This window comes from Oryzias latipes, chromosome 3 (assembly GCF_002234675.1).
Source record: "Oryzias latipes chromosome 3, ASM223467v1".
NCBI classification, from domain to species: Eukaryota; Metazoa; Chordata; class Actinopteri; order Beloniformes; family Adrianichthyidae; genus Oryzias; species Oryzias latipes.
Genome location: NC_019861.2, coordinates 10799081 through 10825291, shown reverse-complemented (window position 1 = coordinate 10825291; position 26211 = coordinate 10799081). Strand labels below are relative to the sequence as shown.

The window sequence follows — 26211 nt, the reverse complement described above, 5'->3', positions numbered from 1 at the left end:
GACACTGAAGGTGGAAGAAGAAACAGAGCAGAGCTGACATGAAATGCTCTGGTTTATTACAAAAACCCATCCCTCCATGTCGATCTATAAAAGTCTAAAAGCCTTCCATTGTTCTTTCATTTGCTGTTAAAGATTGTTTTCATCTTGGCTCGATTCCTTGTTAAAGTCAGAGAGCTAGTTGTCCGCATTGTAAAAAAATAAATATTTATTCTATCATGTAGAAAAAATTCTTTATTGCTCTTGAAAAAAAAGCCCCTTCCAGTATGTTTACTTTCAAAGCCCGGGATTTCCTTGTCCCTGAGTGGAAGCCACTGAAGGAGTTCTGTGGCAGAGCAGTGTTTGAGAGTCTGTTCTGTCTCAAGAGCAGCTCAATAAGGAGAACAGTCAATACAGCTGCTGTCCAACAGCAGGGTGCTGAGGGAAGGGGGTTCGAGTTGAGCCAGGGGTAGAACAGGAAAGAACAGGGGGTCTTTTTGTGGGCGACGCAATGCCCAAAGCTCTGCTGAGAGCCTTACTCTGTAATCATCTTTAGTTTGGAGCAGAACAGAAATCGATCATGCCAATGATTACTTTCACATAAAGGCTTTTTCAGGCCACTGTTGACCAAAAGGAGGCGCTCCTTTTTCCAGCTTTGCCAAACTAGTAAGGAGAAGTTGTGCTCTGCAGTCTGAAAAAAAAATGCAGCCCAACATTGCAATGACAGCAGCTTTTTAGAGAAATTAGGAGGACAAGAAAGAGTAAGGAAACCAAAAAGTGCAAAGATCATTCTAAATCAGGCCTGAATTTAGCCAGACCCACTATGGGATGCTCCGAGTTTGGAGTGTCAAATCCCCCTGAGCCCCTAAAATGAATAGAAAACCATGCTAGCTTCACATCAGTTCATCTGTCCAAATATCTTCACCTTTAATCTATTTGGTGAGTCAATAAAGTTTTATGTTAAACGCTATTCCTAAAACTGCGCTCTGCATTTACCGGGCTTGGGACAGGCACAGACAGGATGCTGGTTTGTGCCATGTTGAAGCTGCATTTATCTCTTTTTTTTTCTTTTTTCATCTTTTTGGTCATCTGTCTGCCTTCCATCCTTGTGTTGTTTTTGTATTTTATTTTAGTTTTTAGTTTTTATTTATCTAATTTTTTTTTTTGTAGCCACAAGGGGGCCAAAGTCTGGGTCCCCCTGTGCCGGTTCCCAGCCGGGATAAAATACAGGGTTGTGTCAGGAAGGGCATCCGGCGTAAAACTTTCTGCCACACTTAAAACACTTAAAACTGCATATTTAGAAGAAAAAAAAAACTCCATCAGTTTGACAACATTACAGTGCTGCAAAGACATCACTGAAGTTAAAGATGGATCTAAAAATCCTCCATGGGTAGTTAGTGAACAACTGTGTTTCCATAGAAATGTCCATCACAGCTTTGCCTGGTTATATCCTGTTGTTTGTTCACCCTGTGTTATGTCTTGCAGGAGCACACATAGGCTTTTTTTTTTTTTTTTTTTTTGCAGAGGCATGCTTTGAGGCCTTCTCTGTAAAAGCAGGATTTTTATTTCTGGGTTATTTCATGCTTGTTTTGTGCTGCTTCATGCTTTACCTGCAGCTGTTTTAGATCTGGGATCTCAGAGTCTAGCATTTTATTTTTTTAAGCTGTAGCTTTTCTTTTTCAAATTCATAATGTCTGACTAGATCGGTTGTGTTCAGAGACACTCAAAATTCTTGATTTTTGATATCTGGATGTTATGTTATTGATCTGCCCAAGAAACATCGTTTTCCTTTTTCTGCTCATCTGCATAATAATGAACTCTTCCTGGAGAGTTGCAGAGGCTGGAACTGATGACATTCATCTTTAGATTTTCCTTCCATGTCATCTGCAGAGATACAAAGCTGCTTTCTGAGAATGCCGTTTGCTTCACGACATTGTAGGTCTCAGGGTTTTGCCTTATCCCACAGCTGTGTGAGCTGAATCTCCATGTTAAGCTTAGAGCTGGGCGATAGAAAGAAAAACTATCGTTAAAAAATGATATTACATTAAATACAAACAGAGAGGAAGTCACAACATAACGAAAAACAAATGTTTGTTTTTGTAAGGAACTCCTGTATTGGTTTCTAATTAATCTTTGCTCTCTGCTTTTGGCGTTTTGACGCCGTCTATGAAATGTTTGATTTTCAGTCACAAATTAGTTTTTTTCAGTTTTTTTCTGAAAAACGCCCCCATGAGAAAAGGGGTTTCAGTCAGTCACCTGTAGCCTGAACTAACTGTACAGGGAAGCAGATTGACAGAAAAAGCTCTTTTTTTCCTAATTCTGCCTCCAGTTGATTAATTTTTCCATGAAATCATAACTAACAGCCTAAAAACCTGATCATGTTTTGGATTCTTGACATTGACAGTAAAGATGCAGTGCTCTCACAAGGGAGTGCCTTTTTTCAGCTCAACTCTGTGATATTACAAAAGGCACTACTAATAAAGTTCCTGTTATTATATTTATAAAATACAGTTTTTATAAATATTCTATGAATTAATTTTGTTGCATTTATCTGCTATGTCTCAAAGTCAGCTCTGTGAAAATATAGTCTGATTTTAGACCGATCCATTGAACGGGCGCTAAAAAGTTAACTGGGTTGAACTTTTTCCAATCAGGGACTCAGCTTTCAAGCGTTTGAAAATTGATCATGAAGGTTTAATTTTATTAATTATGGTTTGTCCATGGCTGGAATTCTATGACACAAAGTCTTTCAGTAAAATTAGCTGCGCTTTGACATTTCACACCAAGCCTCTTCCAAATGTAGGTGGTGGACATGCGCTGGTGGAAAATGAAGAAGAAGCCCCTACCTGTTTGTTCAGTGTGAACACCATGTACAAAAAGTATGATCAAACCCGTAATCAGCTCGTTCTTGAACGCTCATCACATGCCCGTAGTGTCCGCAGCTTTAGATGTAATACCTGCCTATATTTCTAGACACCCAGCTTGTCAGCTTATCAGTCACCATCTGACACGGAACCCAAGAACCTTGTATGACTGCTGAGAAAAGTGGGTCTCACCTCGATCTAATCAAGCAGACAACCTCATTTTGCAGCGCTGTGCTCTCTGCTCTCTCGTTATCATTGGAAGCTTCACAGTACAGGTTCCCATTTTTCAAGCATAGCTGGGCAACACTGCAAGGTCTTGATAGTTTTTTTTTTTATTTTTGGATTACACTATGCATCAGTGCTTTACTTTTTACCCACAATGATTTTGTCCAAATAAATACCAGAAATCAAAAAAGGATTTGTTTGTTTTTTCTCATTTCTCCTCTTTTTCAGCTTTGCAAGGTTAGACGGTTCACTGCAGTGTTATGTGTGAGTGAACATTTCATTTGGGAAAAAAATACATATATATTGTGTCAACAGTTGTTATTTGCTAAAAGTAAGCTTTTCTTTCACTTAAACTCTGCCTTTAACCTTTGACGGAGAGGTCAGTCAAACTACACAGAGACGGCCTTGACTCCTGGTTGGAAGCTGAGCCTCATCAGGTTCATTTAACCTGCCTGCCCATGTTCCATGCTCCCATGCAGCAGAGACTGGATCCATTTACTAGTAAATATAGGCAGGCTTTTTCTCACATTGATAAAATTGCTTTTGCTTTAACCTCAAAAGCTTGTATTGACACAAAGTCTAGGTGTTTGCTCCCTCATGGGACCTGAAAAAAAAGACAAGTTTTTTTTTTTTTTATGTAAGCTCTCAAACATGCCGCCACGTTTTCTAAAAATAATCTGGCACAGCGCCTAATGAGGAGTTGCTGCGCGTTACCCAAGATAAAAGGTCTTTCATTGAGCTTACAGAAAGCAGCAGTTGTGATTCCTGCTTTTTGCAAAAATAAATGTATAATAAACTCCATTCAACGCAGTGCCAACTTTTTCTTTTTTGACGTCTTCTCTTATAGGCCTGCACAATGAACCGCAAATTTTTCATCATTGCGATATCAGCCTGCATGTGCTATATGCATATCCCACAAGACGGTGTAAATAAACTGTGATAAATGGTTATCTTAAATATTTATACATACGCTAAAACTATCTAATGGCAGCTTGAAGTATTTAATGAATCAAATAGAGCCCTTTAGGCTGTTGACCAATCAAATGGAGCCCTTTTAGATTAGAGGCCCGCCTAGACGAGGGTGACTTGTAGAATTACGCAAAGTTATTTTGACTTTTGTTTAAATAGAACTGTTGCAGTGAAATGAAAATGATGTATTAGTCGTTTTTTTTTTGTTTTGCTCTTTCATCATCAATATTGCCAGTCATGACCAACATTGCACCTTGCCATTTTCCTCAAGTTGTGCAGCCCTAGCCTCTTTTCTAAGAGGATAATATCAATAGTTGTATTCAAATGTGGTTTTTACTTTCTAAACCACTTGCTTTGTCTGCAGTAGATGACTTGTTTGTCTACAATATGGCATTAATTGGTTGTATCGATGGGTTTTGTAGAGAGGGGGGCTTTGGGGACTTGGCTGTCTTTACTTTTCATTGTCCTGCTCTGCTGACAGTGGGCTTTAGCATCTGGAACTTGAAGGAAATCCTTCCCTATTTGGTTCCATACAGCAGAAATAATACAGCAGAAAGTAAGCCCCACTGTTCTCAGAGATGAGGATAAAAAGACACCAAAAGCGTCTGTTTTGCCTCTGATAGGATGCGGCAGGACCTTCAAGTCCTTTCAGTTCTCTGCTCCCGTAGAGAGGAGCTGAAGATGGTCTTCTGCCTGGAAGAGAGCCAAGCTTGAAGGGGGATGCTCTGCACAGACCCACTGTTCCAGCTGCAAAAAAGCAAAGATGATTAAGCATGTCATAGTCCCTCTGTTCTGTCAGAGCAAAGGACCCCCCCCCCCCCCCCCCCACTGTTGCATCACTCCGAGGTCTGAGTCCATCTGCTGTGCACATCAGAACTTGAATTTATCTCTGGCTCTGTCATTCTCTCCCAAATGTGATGCAGACCTGCTCTGAAGTTATGGCTAAATCCGCTCATTCTGACATAAAGGCTTCATGTATTAACACTAGTTGAATTTGGGCGTTAAAGTTAATTCAACTGAATATTTTACTTTAAATACGACCTTCTAATTATGTACAAACAGAAGTAATTGCTAAACCATTTTGCTGTTTCGTGGCTTCTTATTTACAGAAAAGGGTTTGTGATGTCATATCCTGCCAAGACTGCAACAAACTAAAAAGTGGTTCTTCTTCGGATGATCTCATCCTCGCATTTGATCCCACAAAGACAGGGGGTTTTATTCGGTCAGCCTTTTCTAACCGGTCATCATTTTGTACTGTTGGGTTTATTTTAAAGTCTTTTCAATCCTCTGTTCTGCTCCATTAGTCTGTTATTGCAGCGATAATTGCACAACTTTTTTATATTTCTAGATTGTTTAGCGTTTACTGTAAAAGTAGAATAATTCTGTCAGCCACTTTCAGCCTCGTTTTGCTGTAACCGTGCTTTGAAAGCATGCCGAGGATGGGCAGCCTTTTTGTTACCTTAATAGGCCATGTTTTACACCGCTTCACTCTTTGGCTCTCACACGAGGGAACAGAGAAAAAGAAATTACCTCTTCGTAGTTAAACAGCCAAATAACAGGCATGGTACCTTTTTGTGGAGATTCCCCATTTTCTAATTTTCCATCGTCTATTTTTCTCCACCCTGGAGACATGACATTTTCTTAGGAGAGAACAGGCATATTTTAAACTGCACTCAACACTGCACACGTTGCATTATTGAAATTTGTTCATGACCCCCTTTAATAAATCCCCTATCTTAAACCCATACCTGCCTGGATGATAATTGGCCTTATTTATCTAAACAGAACAACTGTGCAGCTCAAAGGTTGGCAGAGCCTGAATAATGGATTATCACAAAGCTATTGCATTTACTAACTTTGGCACAACGCATGTCAATGCCATGTGGCCATTCTTGATCAGGGAAAGGAAATGAAAGCTAGACTGTTTACAGACTCCGGTCTGTTCTTAATAACAAAGCAAGACGTGATTTTAACTTGCCAGGGAGGCTAGACTAGGTTAAATTTGTCAGTTCATCTTTCCCAGCTCCACTGGGGCTTGTGGTTTCATAATAAAAAAAAGTCTTTTGGAGACTATGGGATCAGCCTAAGCTCTTTGGCTAAAAGGATGCAACAAACAAAAAGATGTTTTACTTTGGGAACATTTCGTTACAGTTCCTGGAGTACAGCAGTGTTTATTTATATATAAAGTGAACTCTTACATATCATCTTTGGAAGTATTAGAAATTGAGATTTGCAGTCAAAGTGGAACTGAGGAGGCAGCATGTTTTTCTAAAGTCGACTACTGCAGATTTCTCCCATGCATTTGTCTTTTTGACAGTTCTCAAAGCTTCTTTTACATTTGTTTTTAGTTTTTCCGGTGTAGTGTGTTGAAGCTTTTCAGTTGATAGAAAGTAAGGCATTAACTCTTGCTGTCTTGTGGAATAGTACTAACCCTGTACAAGAAATTGTAAATTTGTCGTCATCGTCATATCAGCCTGTTCAATCTATGCATTGAAAAGAAAACAGTGTAAAGTCACAAAGTGGTTACCTTAAGGACGTGTCACACAGTCACTACGTACATTTTGTACATATTGCACGGATGAAAATTGGTCATACGTGGATACACGTGGAAAAAATGAGAAAAGTTGGGGTCTTTACATGAAATTTTCACAGATGTATCACGAATGAACCACGTTTAAAACATGGAGGAACATGAACAAAAACATGAGCCCTACACAATTATTGGGCTGTTTATATGGAATTCATTGGTGATTTGTGCGTCAATTACGTAATTTTCGTCATACGTGCACCATATACGCGATATAAAAAGTCATACATCAGTGGTATGTCTGTGAAAAGTCCATTAGACACACGTGGAACAGTCGTGGATGCAAATTTGAGTATGCATTTTGCAAAAATCAAGCAAAATTGCACAAGATGTACCTAATAATTCCATTTAAACTACGTAAAATACGCATTAACCAAAAGATTTGAACAGGTAAAAACGGAATTCATGTAAAGTCTTTACACGGTTATACAACCTCACGGTAGTTTGAAGTATTTAATGAATCAAATAGAACCCTTGACGCATTTGACCAATCAGATGAACCCCTTCATGTTGTTGACCAGTCAAATGGAGCCCTTTTATGTAAAATGCCCACCTGCTATTTAGACATTGGTCATTTGGAGGAGAATTTAAGTTTTGTTGAGTTTTATTTAAATACAACTTGCAGTGAAATGGAAATCATGTTCATGCATTGCTATTCCTATCGTCATAGCAATATTAAACTCTATCAAACGTTTTCCTCATATGATGGAGCCCCAAAGCATAAACATGCTAGTTTTTTTTTACATCAACAAAACAAACCCCAAAATGACTACCGTTACATCATCTGGAACAACCAGCCTTTGGCTAAGTACACCTCTGCCTGCTCTATTCCAGGTTCTTCAGCGCACCCCTTCAGCCCCTTCTGGTTCACGGTGGAGCCCCAGGACACGCTGGCCGTCCGGGGAAACCCCGCACTGCTCAACTGCTCGGCCCACAGCGACGGGGCCACGCCGGCACGCATCAAGTGGAAGAAAGACGGCACTTTCATGAGCCTAGTTTCAGACGAAAGACGACGTATACTTCCTGACGGCTCGCTTTTCTTCACCCACATCACCCACTCAAAGCACAACAAGCCAGACGAGGGCATCTATCAATGTGTTGCCACCATCGACAACCTGGGCTCCATTTCCAGCCGCACAGCACGACTCTCCGTAGCAGGTAAGACTGCCGGATTTGCACAGAATGCCTCCCATTAGAAGGCTGATTGACAAAGTACTAAATCTTTAATTATCCTAGTTAACTCACAGCCAACAGGTTCTTTGGTCGCTCTACTTTCAGTTTAGTTTTTTTCTCTTTTCAGTTGTTCTGTAATTCCTTCCATTTGTTTGTTTCTCACCTGGCCCGGCTCTCGAATGCACCGCCTCACTGGATAAACGCTTTGAAAATGAGGTCTGTTATTTTTCATTACATGGCCGACAATGTGACCTTGTTCAGCTCGGGAACAGCCGGTGACATCGGGATTATTGGGTGCTTTCAGTGAAGTCATGCCCTGAAATTCAATTTGTATCTGAAGGAGCCCCAAAATGCATTTACCGTGAGGTTCCTAGTGAGCCTCGCTCTGTCGGCTTTTACAACGCCCACGAGAGGCCTCTCATTGTCAGCGGTAGACTACATTATATAGCTGCTGGTCGTTGAACGCCTTTTGGAGGTTAGTCTGCAGCTCTGCCCTAATCCATATTTACACCAGTGTTTTGGGAAACAGCCTCAGTAAAAAACGATGCAGCTCTCTGTGCACAAAACTCAACAAACAGTAAAGGTGAAAACCAGCTACCGGTAGTTGTTCACATTTCATAAGTGGTGAAAATCTGTTTTGTTATTTTCCTAATGTGGACAGTCAAAAGGTACGGCCCCTCCCTCACATGTTGGGACAGTTGAGCTTTCTGAGCACACAGAGCTGATCTGATTACAGTCGTAAAGGAGCTGGCGTAGCAGCTTTCACAAAGACAGCAGAGGATATGCTCTGGATTCTGCCACATCAGCCACTTCAATCTCTAATTTGTCGCATCAACCTTTCTAACATGTCTTTGGCTGTGCAGCGGTGATCAAAACAAGCCACGTAGGAAGACATGTCAGGGCGCTTTCATGCTAAGATAGTTTCTAAAAAAATGTTGCTTCGGGTTTTCTGCTTTCACACCACACTCTGACCAAACCGCACAGAAATGGCTCATAGTTAGAACAGCTGCTCCTTTGGCAAGATTAAATGTAGATAACAAAAGATTTAGGTAGTTTCTAATAAATAATATACACCATGTTTACAGATGAGACATTTTTCAAATAGTACATCTAAAGCTACCTCTCAGTAACGACTGCTCAAGCAAACACTTTCAATAAAAAGTCTATGTAAATGCACATAAATGCGCATTTTGGGCTTCCATGTTCAAAACTCTCACATCCACGCATAGCTATATTTCTATGACTCTTTTTGGGCGCGCGGCCATTGAAGTTAAACCAGGTTGAACTTTGACCATCTAGGGACTCAGAATAGGTAGTGAAGTATGGATGTCCTTTTTCATTCAAGGAAGTGCCAACCATTTGAAAATTGATCATGGAATGAAGAAATTAATAATTGCGGTTTGTGTCTGGCCGGAATTCTACACATCAAGACTTTCATATATCATGGAAAAAAAAGACTGGAGCAAGATTTGCTAGATTTGGCATTTCCCACTAAGCTTCTTCCAAGTGTAGGTCATGGACATGCGCTAGTAAGCAGTGGAAAAAGAAGAAGCCCCTCCCTGCTTGTCCAGTGTGAACACCATGTGCGTTCTTGAATGCTCATCACATTCCCGGTGTGTCCTTTCCTTTGGGATTCACAGTTTTTCTTTCTTACAGAACTCCATGGTGCATATGTTGCTTACTCTGGTTCATTGGTTAGCCTATTAGCATTCACACTATCTTGAACTGCACCAGAGTTTACTTCCAAGTGAACCAATATTTGGTTTGGTCCAGGGTTCAAATGAGCTTTTATTGCAAAGCGGACAATCCAATGAATCAAATGCCAGCGTGGACCAAACAGCCCTGGCGTTAATGCACCCTTAAGTTTGGCATTGACACATTTTTTAGTTTTGACGCTGCAATATCGGCCAAGTAGATATCAGCTCATGTTGTTGTAAAATTGCACAGATGGCACAAAAAAATTGGACAGAATGCCAAATTTTGTTGTGTGTGTGACAATCTCCTGCCTAGAAGATTATCTTTTGTGAAAAAGACTCATGAAAATGTGGAAAACCCTTTCCTTTTGTCCCCATTGCATCAGTTTATTATTAAATATAAAGAGGCTATTTTATGCTTTTTTGATCTAATGATGCTACAGTTTTCATAGACTTCATGTGCTGTTGCATCTTTGCTTTTGCTTTTATGTGATATATTGTTGGCAAAACCAGTGATTACTGTTTATTTGAATTTGAGTTTGGATGCTTTGCTTATTGCCAGCCTGATAACCTTCAGAATGGGATCTATTTAGCTGGTCCACAGTGTGAATAATTCTTGACCCCCACCACTGACATGTAATGCAGAGGGGACTTGTTAAGTTCCTGCAGCAAGAAGTGCTTTTCCATCAAACAGCAGTGCAGCCAGTGGGATCTGCCCGAGTCAACCATGATGGGGTGTTGGATTCAATCAATTTCTGTGTGAGAGAGGGAGTAATCTGTCAGCAGTTACAGGCACATACACTCATCGGTGTGGACCTCCACTGCAGCACATGGGTACACGTGTGGAAGGCGTTGTGTCCATGCTCCTGCGCTTATACAGATATGCCCAGTGGCTGCTGATGTATCTCCAGCTTCCTGGCAGGTGGCCAATAAAAAGGTTAATTGCTGTGTAGAGCGAGCAGGTCATTAGGCCGCCATCAGACCCTGGAAGGATGGTGCAGGCAGAGGCGGAGTGGGCGTGACCTCTGAGATGTAATGAGGGAATGAGTCACGGATGGCTGCCGTGGCGGGGAGCATATCTGACAAATACCAGGGATTGATTGCAGCAAGACGTGGTGCTCGCTCTACTGTGGAAAACACTTCCACTTTGGCGCATTCGCACGATTGCTGGAGCTCCTCAGCTTTGGCTGTTTTCTTCTAGGTTCTGCTCCATGCTCGAGTTTTTATTTTATTTTGATAATTTTACACAAACAACAGGAAGGAAAATTCAATAGAACGCTCCAAACTAGAACTTCAACTAAAGCTTTTCATTCAGCTACAGATTTTTCACACAGAATCCAATTTTTTTGTCATTATTTTGTTAGAGATGTGAAGGCACTTATTAGTGTATCATAAAGGATTAGCAGGACTTTCCCGCATTGTTCAGAGCTCATTTTGTGGCTCCCAATATAAAAGGTGGGTTTACTACACAATGTTTGTAAGAGTTTTTGTCTGCACAGTCTGAAAGTAGATAAAAAAGTTGTGATAATAAACAAAATAGGTTGGGATTTGTCTAATGTATGGGAATCCAGAGTGTGGCAAGACAAAGAAATAGAAAATTCAAACACTAAGGGAGCAAAAAAAAAGTGACAAAGCAGATGACCTGACAATGGAGAACTAAAAACCAAACAACTAAATACACTGTGGGGGGTAATTGACAGAAATGAAATCAGCTGTTGATGATTGATCATCCACCTAAACCTGGTGTGACTGATCCTACGTTCACACTGGGCATGTGACTCACACATGTGGCATACATTTAGTCCAGTTAACAACTGGACTGTTGCTACTCAACGCTAACACATGTCCACCATCTGTAGCTGGAGGAGACGTCCGTACTTGCGTAGCTACACGTGGACGCCAGAATTTTGACATAGAAGCCCGAAAGGTGCGTTTACATGCAAAGACTTTTCATTGAATGTGGTTGAGGAATGAACATAGCTTAACAGGTTGACAACTACAAAGCAAAGGATTACGAGAACCTACAGGAACCGAGGAAATACAGGTCACAAAACCAAATCCAACAGCACAATCTTCACAATTTAATATGGGGGACATAAAACTAAATTGGGACTGATTGGACACAAAAAGATAGCACATGAATTTGCACAAATTTGCATGAACATGCAGCATGTGTAAAACTAGACATCCTTATTGCTCAACATTTAGTTAGTTTTTTTTTATTTATTTAACATTTTCTTGTAGTTAATTTTATTTTTCTAGTGTTTTTTGGGTGTTATTGACGTGTTCGCCACATGGCAGCATGCAACATGCTTTGTGTGTTCTATTTGCTCCTGCTTTGTCATCCAGACTGTGTGTTTTAGCCTGTGTGTGCACAGTCATGTGCTGTGGAAACACAAGCAGGCTTAGATGAAAGAGAAAGAGAGCGTGGCCTAGTGGGGTGCAATCTTATGTATTCGGTTTGTGTCTGGAGAAAGGGAGGCAGAGAGAAATTATAGGGCATAGAATGAGGAGCGGCGTGCGGCGGTAATAGCCGGGACACGGAGCGAGACAGGAGTAATGAGAAATCCCATCCTGACTGTCTACTGTGCTCCCACGCAGCCATTGCCTCCTCCCACTGGCACGCTTTGAACTCTTTTCTCTTTAAGAATCGCTTGAGGTGAGCCCCACCTCTTTGTAGCTAAACAGGGAAACCCCCAAAATGAGAAAAAGGGAGAATCTATTCCCCTCCTGTCTCTCCCACTTTCTAGGAGTCTCTTTGTTTAGCTTCCCTTCTGACCTTCGTCTATATTGATGATGCAATTATTTTCTCAGATTTCTCCTCTTTTTTTTGTTGTGGTTTTTCTCTGCTCTGTGTGCTCCACACGCTTTTATTGCAGGATATAGATAAAAACAAAGACGGCCACCAGACACAATGTTTTGATTTCACACTCCAATGAGATCTCAGTTTTTTTTACCACACAGTTGTAGAAGTGAAAAGGGCAAACGGGCCAGAATAATCTGATGGTTGGGTGTCACCGTGTATTGTAGAACAGCCATCATTCGATGACGTCAATACAGCATTTGGAGAATTTCTAGCTGTCTTCAAAGCCTTTAATCCTTTTTTTAAAGTTGCGCTTTATGTGTTCCTGAAGTCTGTGTCACACAGCCACTATGTTCATTTTGCACGTATTACACAGATGAAAACTGGTCATAACTGGAAAAAGTGAGAAAAGTTGTGGTCTTTGTGTTAAATTTTCACTGATGTATCACAAATGAGCCAGGTTAAAACCACAGGAGAAGTACGAAAAAACCACGCAAAAAACTCGTAAATTAATGTAGAACATGTACCATGCATGATCATTGCGCTATTTATATGCAATTTATTAGTGCGTCAATTACATAATATACGCATTTATGAAAAGTCATACATCGGTGGTATTTGTGTGACAAGTGCGTTGGGCATACGTGGATCGGTCGAGAACCCACACATTTGCGTAGGCATTCCTCAAAAATCACAAACAATTGCGTAACATTGACTGCATAATTCTCAACCAACCAAAGATTTTGAACAACTCAAAACCGAATTTAAGTAAAGATCTGTCAGCCGAAACCCTCGACAGACATCTGCGCACACCGACAAATGACCGACGCAAGAAAGACTTACGAGCTAGGTACAGTATATCACACTTGTGTCACGAAAGACCCACATTTCATACGTGGAAAATGTTCAGATTGCACGACAATGCCTTTAATTATCTTTAATTACCTTTAATTACCTTGCTGTCTTTCTGCGTTGCCTCCTCTTATACCTCACCTGTGTTTACTCAACATCATCATTTTATTCTTCCAGCTCCTCTGGCAGAAAGTCCCTGTCAGTGTCATGAAAAGTGGGTTTCCCGTTGAAATGTCTGCTGTTGACTTGTGCACACATACATGTAAATCCTTAAAAAAACAGGCTAAACACTCTGATCTGAAACCTTTTGTCATTTTTTCTTCCCACAGTAAGATACAAAATTGGAAAAATATTTAAGCAATGCAGCTTCAGTTTACAGTTTGTCATACAAAGGACCGATCTTTATAAGCTGGAAATCCGAGCAGCTGTTTACAAGTCACTCCATCAAATTTGTTCTGCTTTTGTGAAGCAGAAATCATTTAGAATAAATGAGATGGAATAATCATACCACAGTTTGAGTTACCATGGAGAGCAGGATCAGTACAAATAGAGGCTTGTTCTGCTGAATCAAAGCGAGAAACGGACATTCTTTACAGACATAGTAAACGTTTGTTTTGTTTCCATACATTTATCAGATCTGAAACGGTTCTCTTCTTCACTATTAGGTACTATTGTGTTTATTACTGATAAATATAAACAGATACCGGTAAGAATAATAGATTTGATGAAATTTATTTTTTTTAACCAGGAAATGGATGAGTCCAAAAAAAGTTTTTGTTTCTAAATAAAAAACAAGATTTCTAATGAGTAGTATTTTATGACAAACACTGCTTATAATACTAAACTGAGATTTCTTTTTTTACTTGTGCCTTTCTCTCTTTAGCCAGGTATGAAGGACACTTGTCAACTTAAAGAAAAATCATCCCCAAGTTTGTGGTAAATTTGTGAAGATGGACAAAAAGACTCATATACAGCTGTGTTGAATATTAAAACTTAGCCCATGGACAAACTTTGAGATTTTTCCATGGCCACCTAGTGGCTATCAGATGAATGGCAGTGGCTCCAGACCCCGGCGGGTTCTATTCTTTTTTGTTGTCAGGGGCATATGTTGTAATACAGGGCAGTCCAATCTGTGTCCTTTGAGATCTACCTCCCTGCCTGTTTTCATCCATCCATTCAGCCCTCGGCTCTGGTTAGCTGACTCAGGTGTTTCCAAGTTCTGATTGGACGAGCACACCTGTTCTAGGTAATATGTCTGGTCTGATAGTCCTCCTTGATATTGGACTACATGAAAATGGTCACAGTCTCTTAGCATATTTGTAATTTCATATTGCATTGAAAAACTGTGCTGTTTTCCACTTGCCCTGGAAGCAGGGTACCTCATTGTCAACTTTTCTTTTTTATATACAATTAAACCTTTAGAAATGAGCTGGAAATTGGATTTGCGCTAATAAATTCGCTTAATGGCAGAACAACAATTTTGAAAAAACTCGTATTTATCGAAAATAAGCTTTTGCACTTGTAGGAGGTGGATTTTTTAAGGCGTATCGAAATTGACACATTTTACAAAACTAAAAAAATTAATTTTGTGTTTATTCAAAAAATTATGATTTAATCGGAATAGTCTAATTGCCAAATTCTATTTTTTCCATTTATTCTTGTATTTTTTTTTTTGCATATATGTTGATTTTATAAAAGGAGCCTGCGGGCCGGTGGAAATTTGAACCTGGGCCGCATTTGGCCCACGGTCCGGTCTTTGGACATGCCTGTTTAATGGGTTTGGGATTTGTGAGGGATGTTGGACACAGCCATTGTCTTCCTTGGGCTCCTATTTATGTAGTTTCAGAAGAGACCAGACACACTTTTGTTTTCTGCAGAGCCCCATAAAACAAGAGGACAGGTGTTAATTAAACCAAAAATCATTTGGACTCAGCATATACCCACTTTGTTACAAACAGCTTTTTGTTTCACTTTCAGTTTTGACATAACAAGACGGCAGATTCCACCAGTGCTGGTTTTTCAGGCTTCGCAGTATGAGAGCCTTAACTCAGTTTCCCCTCTGTCTTATGACACATGTGAGGAAGGATGGAAGTGACTTGAAATAATTCAGGAAGGAGAGACAGTTACAGCCGCACTTCAACTAAGATGATTCTCTTCTGAGGCAGAATTGAAAACCCATCCTGGGAGCACAAGTAATAAAGAGGGAAAATAATGGGATTGGGTTAGAAAAAGAAAACTGCATTTGAGCTGCTGGATCATGCTGCAAAGATGAGACTGTAGAGGAAGCAGGTAACGGATAGGTATAAGTGTATGTGTGGGCACATCTTGATCTAGTATGGCTCTTCCTCTCCTTTTCTGCAGTATAACACTTGAAAGAGAGTGTCGGCATGAGTCTGCGGGGATGGAGGTAGATGGCAGCTTGCATTTTACGTGCATTCACTGACTGATTAGGTCCTTTGGGTAGGTGGAGAGGCTGATGGAGACCGCCATATCTCTGTTCTGCAGACACCTCAGTGACTGCTGTGTATTTCTGTGTCCATGTGTGGGTTTTTGCCCCATTGTAGATTTATTTTCTTTGTTTTTTTGTGTTTTATTACATACTAGTTTTTTTGTGTCTACATGCATGCGCTGAAATTTTAAAACAGATATTAAGCAGTTAGATGAAAGGTACTTAACGCATGGAGATATCATTTTATTTGGTAAATTGTTATGATAATGATTGTTTCTGAAAGTTGTTCATGTAGGTTCTAAATTGGTATATTATATGAAAAAACATATTTTAAGATGCTCTCTACCGTATTTATTTCAAGATAGCTGCCTATGAAATCAAAGAAAATAAGAAAATAGAATTCATGAAGAAACTACACATTCTATTATTTCGTTTTTGGCAGTGTAACAATTCATTTTAAGAATGATTCAATTCATATCATAATATGTGTTTGCTGGTATGATTTATAGTCTATATTGTTGATATGATTGGATCCGATTCACTGACCTAAAATCGATCCAAGACATCTTTATCTTTATAGTAAAGCCGTCCCCTCTTCCCCTCTTTGTTGCTGAGAGCAGGAAACAAGAAGATTGTGACCTTACTTGCGTATTTTCCACATTACATATACGCTTTTTCCAACAGCATTTTTTGTCCGCGCCTGAATCACAATTTGAATAAATAAATATCTAGAAAATGGACCTGTCCAGGGTGCCCCCTGCGTTCGCCCACAAGCGGCCGGGATAGGCTCCGACAGCCCCATGACCCAGAAAGGGAATAAACGGAAGAAAATGGTTGGATGGAAATATCTAGAAATGCAATTTTAAGATGAATTTTCTTTATATATGTCCTCCATCATCAGAAAAATGCCACAAGAACATGTTAAAATCACCAAAAACGTGATTATAATCAAAGTGGGTCTTTAAGACTTTCGCAGTTACAGTTAAACCTTTACTACTGTGCCATTAGAAGTTTACTTTTGTTTATTTTTTGTCAAGAAGTAAATGTAAAACAGTATAAAACTGAAGCGAACTCATTCCCTACTTCTTTGTACATAGAACAAACAGTGCTTACAATATTTTTTCCAAACACAGATGGAACACACGCAGGCTCACAAATGCTTCCAAAAACCCAAACTAAAACAGCCCCTGATTTAGAGAAGCATCTTTGTGGTAAATCCAGACAGACTCTGCTGTTGTCCAAAGTCAAAAACATTCCCCTTGGACACAATAAGAAGGTTTTGTGTTATTTCTTCCAAATAGCCCAGCAGACACACTTGTAATTTTCACAAAGTGATTCCTGAAACAACAATCCTTCTGTCTGCACCGACTGCAGATCTGCTTGGCCTATCTTGTAACTTTTTGATGGTGCATTTATCAAATCCTCTACTGAGCTGCTTTAGAGTATTTTCAGTTGTATTTTCTGCAGTCAAATGTCAGCAGGAAAAGTCAAATGGCCTCTGGATGGAGTTCTGTGTTTACCGCATGGATGTTTTATGAAAAAGACAGCGTCCCAACATAAAATATACACAGGAAATTCTCTGAAGCCCTGAAGCCCCTGTACAATAAAATCCTTCAACACTGTAATAAAACACAAAGTAAACACATTATTTTCTACACAAAGATGAGACTTTCTGGTCCAAATATGTCTGAATTTAGATCATTTTCAGCTCTTCTCTATGCTACTGCAATCACCATGTGCTAATGAGAGTGATAATTGACTGCTGCGGCCAGCAGATGACGAACAGCTGCCCCTGCTTTCTTGATTTTTTCTTGGTTTTTGATCCCCATCGTGCACTGCTGACATGCATTTGAAGCATAACCTGATTTGTCTGCTGGAGGCAACTGTACGTCAGTGTAGAGGCTCGGAGCTTTGCATGCATCATCAGGGATTTTTACCTAAATGCCCCCATTCTCGCTTTGGACACGAAGGAGGGAATCATGGTGTGGGTGACAATTTGGCTGCTGGGACAACATGCTAATCTGCCTCAGTGTTTTGTCTTTCAAAGGCGCGTTGCTGCCATCTGCTCGGAAAAATATGTCTGGACGTGACCAGCATGAGTTCTGGATTTTGTTTAATTTTGAATTTTCCATTTAACTGATGCTACTGTTTATTTTTTCCTCCCGAACAGTTTCCATGGAAGCAAATGGACATATGAATGAATAGATTTGTAGTCTGCAGGGATTCCTTTAGCGAATATCATGAGAGCCATGTGTTTGTGTTTAATAGAACATCTGTCTTTGAACAATGACCTGAGGACGACTGACTTTTAATGGATTTTGGAGGTCTTACCAACCATACCGTATTTTCCGCAATATAAGGGGTAATAAAAAGGCGCCTTATAGTTCAGTGCGCCTTATATATGACATTAGTTCAAAAATAGACCATTGACGGTGCACCTTACAGTCTAAAAACATGTTAGTTTTGAAGATGACATTGACCAGACTTGATCCAAACAACAAAATCAATAACTTCAAAAGTTTTCCTTTTTTTTTCTTTTAATCATTCCAAGTTCTGGCAACTGAACCACCATTTTTCATTTTCTCCCCATCTGCATAGAAAAGCAGGACTACACTTATTGAAATTCAGCGTCCATGTCTCCTTTCTCTTTACATAGAGACACCAACGGCCCATTGCGCTCTTTCACATCACCCTTTCATCTCCCAGTGCCTGACCAAGCAGGCATGCATGAGTTAGTTTCGGGTTTTCATATTAAACCCCCACCCATCTTTCAAAGATAAATTGGGCTTCATAGAGCTTTTGAACCCTTGGAAGAGTTGGCTCTCTCTCTTTTTTTAAGACATTTTAATGCCTCACCATGCATTGGGGAAACCTTTTGAAAAGCACCTGAATTTATCAACCTCAAAGCAAACAAAAAGAGGGAGACTAGATGAGCAAAGTTTGATGTTCAAGGTCACTTTTCTTGCTTCTTGAGTATTTGTTTTTTTTACTACTCGTTGCTTCTGATGCTCAGAATAATATGTGTATGAAACTGCTATTCTGGTATCATTTCATTTGCTCTCCATATAAATAAAGAAATGCATGTTTTCCTGCTTCTGGCTCATGCTGAGGATGCAGAAATTTGTAGCATTTCAGTGCATACTCTGCATTAAGACAGCTCCTCGCCTTTGGCAGAGATGGAAACCATTGAAGAAGCCAAAGCGTGAAGAGTTCTGCTGGTGAGCATCTTGGTTTCTCATGCTTCAGAGACATGTATTTATAGATTTACTCTTTTGTTTTTTGGAATATACCATCTGATATTTGTACTGCTATTATGATGGCATTTGAGAGATTCATGATTTACCCGAAAACATGTACATTTAGTGCTAAGGATGGATTTTACAACACAAAAATCTAATAAAGATGCTTAGATGGTGTTTTACGGTGGCCCTGAAGTCCAAAATCACTCAACGCAAAAATATATATAAACACATATAATACAAATGAAGATCACAACAACAAATAATTAAAATACAGCATTACTTTTTAGAAGTCAAAACAAAACTCCCCCCAAAAAAGAAACAAAATAAAATTTGAAACGTTTTAGAAAACAAAAGTAATTTCCAGACTTTAAAATGATAAGGTAGGTGCTATGGGACATCGCTGATTGGCTAATTTTGTTTGATTTTTGATGTTAAAGTTTTCTAAAATACATCTTCAATGTCCGTGTAAGGTATAATGCCCGATGAAGAGACCATTATCAGAAATTAACAGACGGCACGGAAGACTGTTTTCATGAAGTTTGTTCATTTCTGATAATGGACAACTCGAAGGCCATTATCCCACTTATATTATTGTCACTCAAAAAAGAAATAAGTATTCAATTAGTTTTCAGTACTTTGTTCTTGTAATTTTTTTGGTTTTGATCGCTTGTTTTACAAAAAGCAAACTATTTGACACATGGTGTGGCGCGTTGTCATGGTAATGGCTGAGGACCTCGATTGCAGCGCGGAAGAAAAATGATATATATATGCTGATCGTCACGACAGGTTAAATAAAGCATCAGTTCAGAGAGAAAGTTCACCTCTTACCGCTTGTTTTTGTCCAGATGAGGAGGCAAAAATCTGTTTCAGAGAAGCCAGCGCAGTGATATGGAACATTTAGGCTAAGTGACCGGGACTTCTTATTTAGGCGTGCGTTATCACTGTGGATTTTCACTTTTTAATCCAATCAGAATCAAGTATTCACCCGGACCATGGTGTAAATACTAATAAAAGTTTTATCATTAATAAAGAGCCTATCCAGTATCACTCATGCCAAACATTTTTCGGTTAAAATGATGGACAAACGCTATCATCCCATCAGCGATGTCCCATACATTTTCCAGCTTCTTTGTTTTGTTTCGTGTTTTGTAACTTCTGTTTTCTGAAATGTTTCATTTTTTTTCGTTTCTACTTGTTTTTAAATTTTGTTTTTGTTTCTGGAATTTATTGTGATTTTTGTTGTGCGTAATTATATTATCCAAAGAAATGGACATGTACCATTCCTGTTTGTCCAATTTGATCTTAAGCAGCTTTTTGTTAGGGATGGTTTCTTGCCAACTCCTTTGAACGTGGTAGAGATAAACATGAAAGCTCTTCACCTGGAATAAAGACTGTTTGGGGAGCTGTTGGAGTCTGTTCAGGCCTGCTTGTGTCTCTCTGTGAAGAGGCTTTACATGTGTGACACATGCAAGAACTGCATGAGCAATGTGTGAAAACCGGGTGTGTTATTAGCAAGGGAGATAGAAAATTCTGGAAGTGATAGGTTGTTTCAGCAGGCAGTTCAACCGTGCAGCGAACAGAACAAAAAAACATGTGTGTGTGTGTGTGTGTGTACACACACTCCTTTGACTGAACTGCCCTGAACTCTGAGTGTGCGGGCCCCGGGGAGCATGTGCAGACGTCTCCTCTCCACACCGTGCGGTGTCCTCATGGACGCGTTGATTGGTGAACGTAAGCTTGAGGGCTGTGCGAGTGCGGATGAATGCGTGATGTCAGGGTGGCGTGGAGGCGTTTGGCTCGCCGAGTCGAGTCTGATTGGGTTTGATTGATGATTAAAACAAATAAAGGTTTGCGGCGTTCAAGTGGGGGCCTCCTGCTGTTGTGTTGATGTGTAGTATTATGAGATTTCCTTTTTATCCGATTGGCTGCCTGGTGTTGCAGCAGCGGTAGGCGCTTTGTTTGTGTGTGTGCGTGCATTCTTACAAACTGTCAAATAAGGTGTGCTCCAAGGTCAGTGATCTGCATCGCCTCCGTGTGTTTCCCGCAGACACACGCTCAGAGTGTTGGGCGGCACTACACAGCGCCTCTTTTCTTCCACTCTCTGAAAACACCTTTCCTTTTATCCTCCCTCACCCACCTTTCATCTTCACTGCATCTCTCTGCGGCATCTTAAGATTCGGGTATCAATTCCTTTTCCATTTACAGTTATGGAACATAAAACAGGCCCAAAAAATGGCTGCTGCATCAAAGACTCATTCTTTGATGTTTGAGATATGTGTATCAACTCTTTCACAAGGGGACCGGAACTTTGTTTCATGGATGGAAATACAGCTCACGCTCTGTTACAAGGACACAATCAATGATGATTCTAGACTAGTATAAATCCTGCAAAGAAAATGATTAAACACAGTTTTAAGGTGATCTTTTTTTAACATTGTAAAATAGTGCTTCCTGACAATGAAAAGATTGTAAATTAGGAACCACAAATGAAGCAACAGAGTCGGATTCATTCTGTTTTCATTGTTATTTGTATTTATTGCACATTTTGTGCTGATTGCTTCATTAAAAGAAGAAGTTCATATTTAAAAAAAGAAATTTGCTTAATTCTTCAAGTTCTGTAATCAAGCACACACACTTCATATTTAAAATCTATTTATTAAACATTGCTCTGCTATAATCACGTTGCTCCAAATTTTTTAATTGGTACTTTTTAAACTCATTGCTAGAAGGCTAAATAGGATGTCTTTATATGCTGTGTCATACAGCCAATACGTACATTTAGTGCATTTTCCACATATGAAATTTCGGTCTTTCGTGATACATGCGTGATTTACGTAATTCACAAGTGTTTCTTACATTCGTCATTCGTTGATGTGCGTAGATGTCCGTCGAGGGTTTTGGCCGACAGGTCTTTTCATGGATTTGGTTTTGAGCTGTTTAGAATGTTTTGGTCGGTTGAGCATTATGCAATTTATGCGTATCTTCTGTAGTTTATACGCATTATTATGTAAATCTTACACAATTGTATGCGATTATTGCAAGATGCAAACGCAAATTTGTGGCTTTCCACGACCGTTCCACGTATGTCTAACAGACTTTTCATGTATGTAGCACCAATGTATAACTTTTATATTCGGCGCACATATCACGTTCGAATTACATTATTGATGAACAAATCACTATTGAATTGCATATAGACAACGCAATAATCACACAAGGTCCATGTTCTATGTTGATTTACGTGTTTGTGTGGTTTATTCATACTTCTTCCGTGGTTTTAACGTGGTTCATTCGTAATACTTAACAGTTCACATAAAGACTAAACCTTTTTAGACTTTTTCTAAATATATACACATATGACCAATTTTCATCTGTACAATATGTGCAGTGGCTGTGTGACACGTATTTATTATCAAAGCTGTACACTGATCAAAGGTTTTGTTGCAAAATGTAAATAAAAAATAAAAAATGCATTAACCTGTGTTAATGTTCCATTTGGGCTAAATGATCTGATCTTTTTAAAAATCCCACTCTGATTGTCTTTTGATCTCTGAATACGTTTACATTCTAATTATGATTATGCTGTCATGTTATTTTAGCCAAAATTAAAAACCTAGTGTCGTTTTCAAGACAAAAAATGCTGTTTGAATAAAATCCTATTTGTGATGTAGATGTCTTCATTTTAAGCGTCTGAGCCGGTATCTGCCTCAATGAATCAAAATACAGGGATCTTGTGTTCTGCAGATAGCTTCCACGTCACAACTACAACCTTTTCCAACAGTTTTATTCGTCTGCTCCCAATTCACAATGATTTAAATAAAGAAATAGAGATCCAATTTTAATCCTAATTTTTAAAAACACCAAAAACATCGTTTTTATTGGAGTTGGTCTTTACAAGACAATCCAGAGATAGGGGTTTAGGTTATTTTTCTAAATTTGATGTAGCTGTTTGTATGTGAAAAACACATTTTTTGATTACAATATTTGATTCCCTGAATGAATGTTTATGAAATGATTAGTGTTCATTACCATGCGTCAGTGGATACCCGTACAGTAGTTGACGCCGACCTTGTTTGCCTTCACACCTGCTCTGTCTGAAGGCGATGGCATCCAAATGGACTGATGTAATTGCCAAAGCCAACCCGCCACGCCGTCCAGGTGTTCCACAGATCTGTTGCATCCTTTCCCATTTGTGTCGACTGTCTGATTAAAATCCCTCTTTTCATTTTTCGTGTCCCCCTCTCTCAGTGATGGGTTTATTTCCATGCTTCTACCTTTATTTATGCTCTCTAGATAGAGGATATTTATGAGCATTATTAAGATTGTTCAGTAAATAAACAGGCAGACAGAAGTGCATGGGGAAATGTTGACAGTGTGTTTATTCACACTCCCTGATTATCATTCAGATATGAACGTCGTCTTCCTGCAGCTCATTCAGTATGTACAGTATGTCCTCACTGTGATTGATGTCTGTGTTTGCTGCAGATTGCTTTGTCTGTGTTATACATGGCATCTGCATTTGCTTCAGACATGGCTAATGAACTTTGAAAGGGCGTTGTGTTTTATGTCTGTTTGAGGAGCGCTGGGTGCCAGCATGCCAGATCTTCATTCTATAATATGTGGAAGAGGTCTGTTCATTCATTCAATGGACAATCAAGGACCAAAATACTGAGGCTCTTTTATGGGCTGTTATTTACTGTTGGCAATAACATTTTAAGAGTTTAGATGATTTGACCTAAAAATATAACGCCATAAAAATCCTAAATGTGTTTTCACTTTTCTAAATGTCAAAAATCTTATTTTTTTTTAAGACCAACTCTAATAAAACTGGTAATTTGGTGTTTTTAACCCATTCTTCTTATGATGTAGTGCATATATAAAGAAAATTAAGCTTAAAATTGCATTTTTGAGAATTTCTTTATTCAAATCGTTGTGAATCAAAAGCCAACGAAATAATGCAGTTTGAATAAACTGTATTTGTGGTGTAGACGTCTTCATTTTAAGCGTCCGAGCTGGTATCTGCCTCAAACTGTATGGCTGGATTGTCCCATTTTTGTTGCACTGGTAATGTACAGGCCATGTCTCACTGCTACTACGTACATTTTGCGCATATTGCACGAATAAAAACTGGTCATATGTGAATATATATGGAAAAGTTTGTGAAAAGTTGTGGTCTGTATGTGAAGTTTTCTCAGATGTATCACGAATGAACCACGTTAAAACCATGGAAGAAGTACGAATAGACAACGCAAAGAACACGTAAATCAACATAGAACATGAATCCTGCTTGATTGTTGTGCTGTTTATGTGCAATTCTTCAGTGATTAATACGTCAATTATGCCATTATTATGCATAATAATGCCTAGTGTTATCTGTGCCCTGTATGCAATATAAAGGCCCGTTCACACCGGGACGAATTTCGCCGGCGTCGTGACTAAACAAAGGGCACCAATGAGAGTGTGCACACCGACGCAAAAAAACGCCACGCATCAAAGCGTCAAAAAAACAAACGCCTCGTGTTCGCTTTTTTTTTGACGCCTCGCGTCGAAATCTATTCGACCAATGAGAATGGCGCTTTTGAAGTTACAGTAAAACACAACTTGGGGGCGCTCAAACACAAAACTGCCTTGCTGAGCACACATACCAGCGAAGAAGATAGACGCCAAGTAGCATCTACACTGCCGCAAAGAAATAATGACGGACATTCTAAAATATCCCCGAACCAAGCACCAGTTGGAGCAACTGGTGCTTGAAATATTCATGTTTTCTTTGTATTATTCTGACAAGCGCGTAAATACTTGCTCTCTTCTTCTGAGTGAAAAGCGACTTTAAGAAGGGCAGCGCCACCTTGTGTACAGGGGTATTTCTGTTTACATTAAGCGCCATCTAATGTCAGGGAATGAAATTGCATGTTCGCTCGGCTCATCGTCAGCGAAAATCGCCTGGGTGTGAACACAAAAAACGTGGCGAAAAACGCTGGCGAATAACGCCTGGCGAATATTCGTCCCGGTGTGTACGGGCCTTAAGAGTTATACTTCGGTGGTAAATGCTTGAAAAGTCTGTTAGACATACGTGGAACAGTCATGGAAACCCACAACTTTGCGTTTTCATCTCACAAAAACCCCACGCAATTGCATAAAATGTATGCATTAATTACGTTTAAACATTTTTGGATAAACTGCAAAAGTCTCAACCGACCGAAAATTTTGAACAGCTCAAAATCAAATTCACGTGAAGACTTGTCGAGGCCAAAGCCCTCGCCGGACATCTGTGCACATTGACGATGACAAACACAAGAAACACTTATGAATTATGTAAATTACACATGGATCACGAAAGACTGAAATTTCAAACGTGGAAATTCTCAAAGTGTACTTAGTGACTGTGTGACACGCCCTTTAGGTTGGGGGTACGAAGAGCTGTAAGCTAGTGGAAGAGATTGTGAATAGAGAGCTCTCGGTTACGGGAAGGGGGGCGGGAATATTTTGCACCAACTGTACCACCTACAACTGCTGCTCTGCAGAAATTATGTTCTAGAAAACAACAGTTTTTTAATTTTTTTAATATTTTGGCTCAAAACGACATAATCAAAATTGAAAAACCAGTGAATGCTCACTCTTTTGTTCTTGAAAATCCAAATTCATGCTAGAACCACTGGGTATGGACTTTAGAAGATGATGGAGGCGTGTGATGAAGTTCCTAAATGACGTTAATTTGCCAGCCCATCACACCTCTTGATGAGGTAAACGATGATAAATGCTCCTGGCCGCGTCAACAGACATCGTCACCCTGCGCTGCATCTGTGTCTTCACAAGCATCTGCTGCCCAGATGCTTCCCAGCCAGTGGATACTCATTGACACTTTGACATACTTGTACAAACCCAGGCCTTTCTATGTGCATATTCTATTTATTTTGATCCAGAAATACTTTTTAATGCATTTAGTAATGCGCAGAAGGAATTTGCGGAGGTGGTCACTGAAGACCCTCTATTGCTAAGTCTGAGTGTTATGAAGTGATGCACACCATTTTCCAAAATGGGTTTTATCTTTTGAATGATTTTGGGGGTGGGCCTTGTTGTTGAGAATAGTCATGGCTTTATAGTAAAACCTGTTTATAAATTGGATGCATGCTTTGATTGACAGCAGTCCAAACACATAAATCAGCTCTTATCTGTTAATGTCATATGTGTGGATATTCAGTATCCCCATGAAGTTTATAATCAGTTCCCTTGTGTTTTTAATGTAACCTGTACCACATTTTCTGGCGCACTTAAAAGCCTCCTCTTTTTTTACAAAAAATGACAGTGCGCCAAATCAATAGTTGGTTGTGTTGACTGATGTTGAAAAGATTTGGAGAGGTACACAGCGCTCTGTCA

At 39.6% G+C, this 26211-nt stretch overlaps 1 protein-coding gene across 10 annotated transcripts in view; it reads left to right on the top strand.

Moving 5' to 3' along the window:
* neo1 (neogenin 1) overlaps positions 1 to 26211 on the top strand; it is a 216781-nt gene that overhangs the window by 76258 nt on the left and 114312 nt on the right. For all 10 annotated transcript variants that reach the window (XM_020712122.2, XM_020712117.2, XM_011487714.3 and 7 more), the window contains exon 2: positions 7456 to 7779. In XM_020712122.2, the coding sequence (XP_020567781.2) occupies positions 7456 to 7779 (324 nt within the window). The remainder of the gene's footprint in view (positions 1 to 7455; positions 7780 to 26211) is intronic.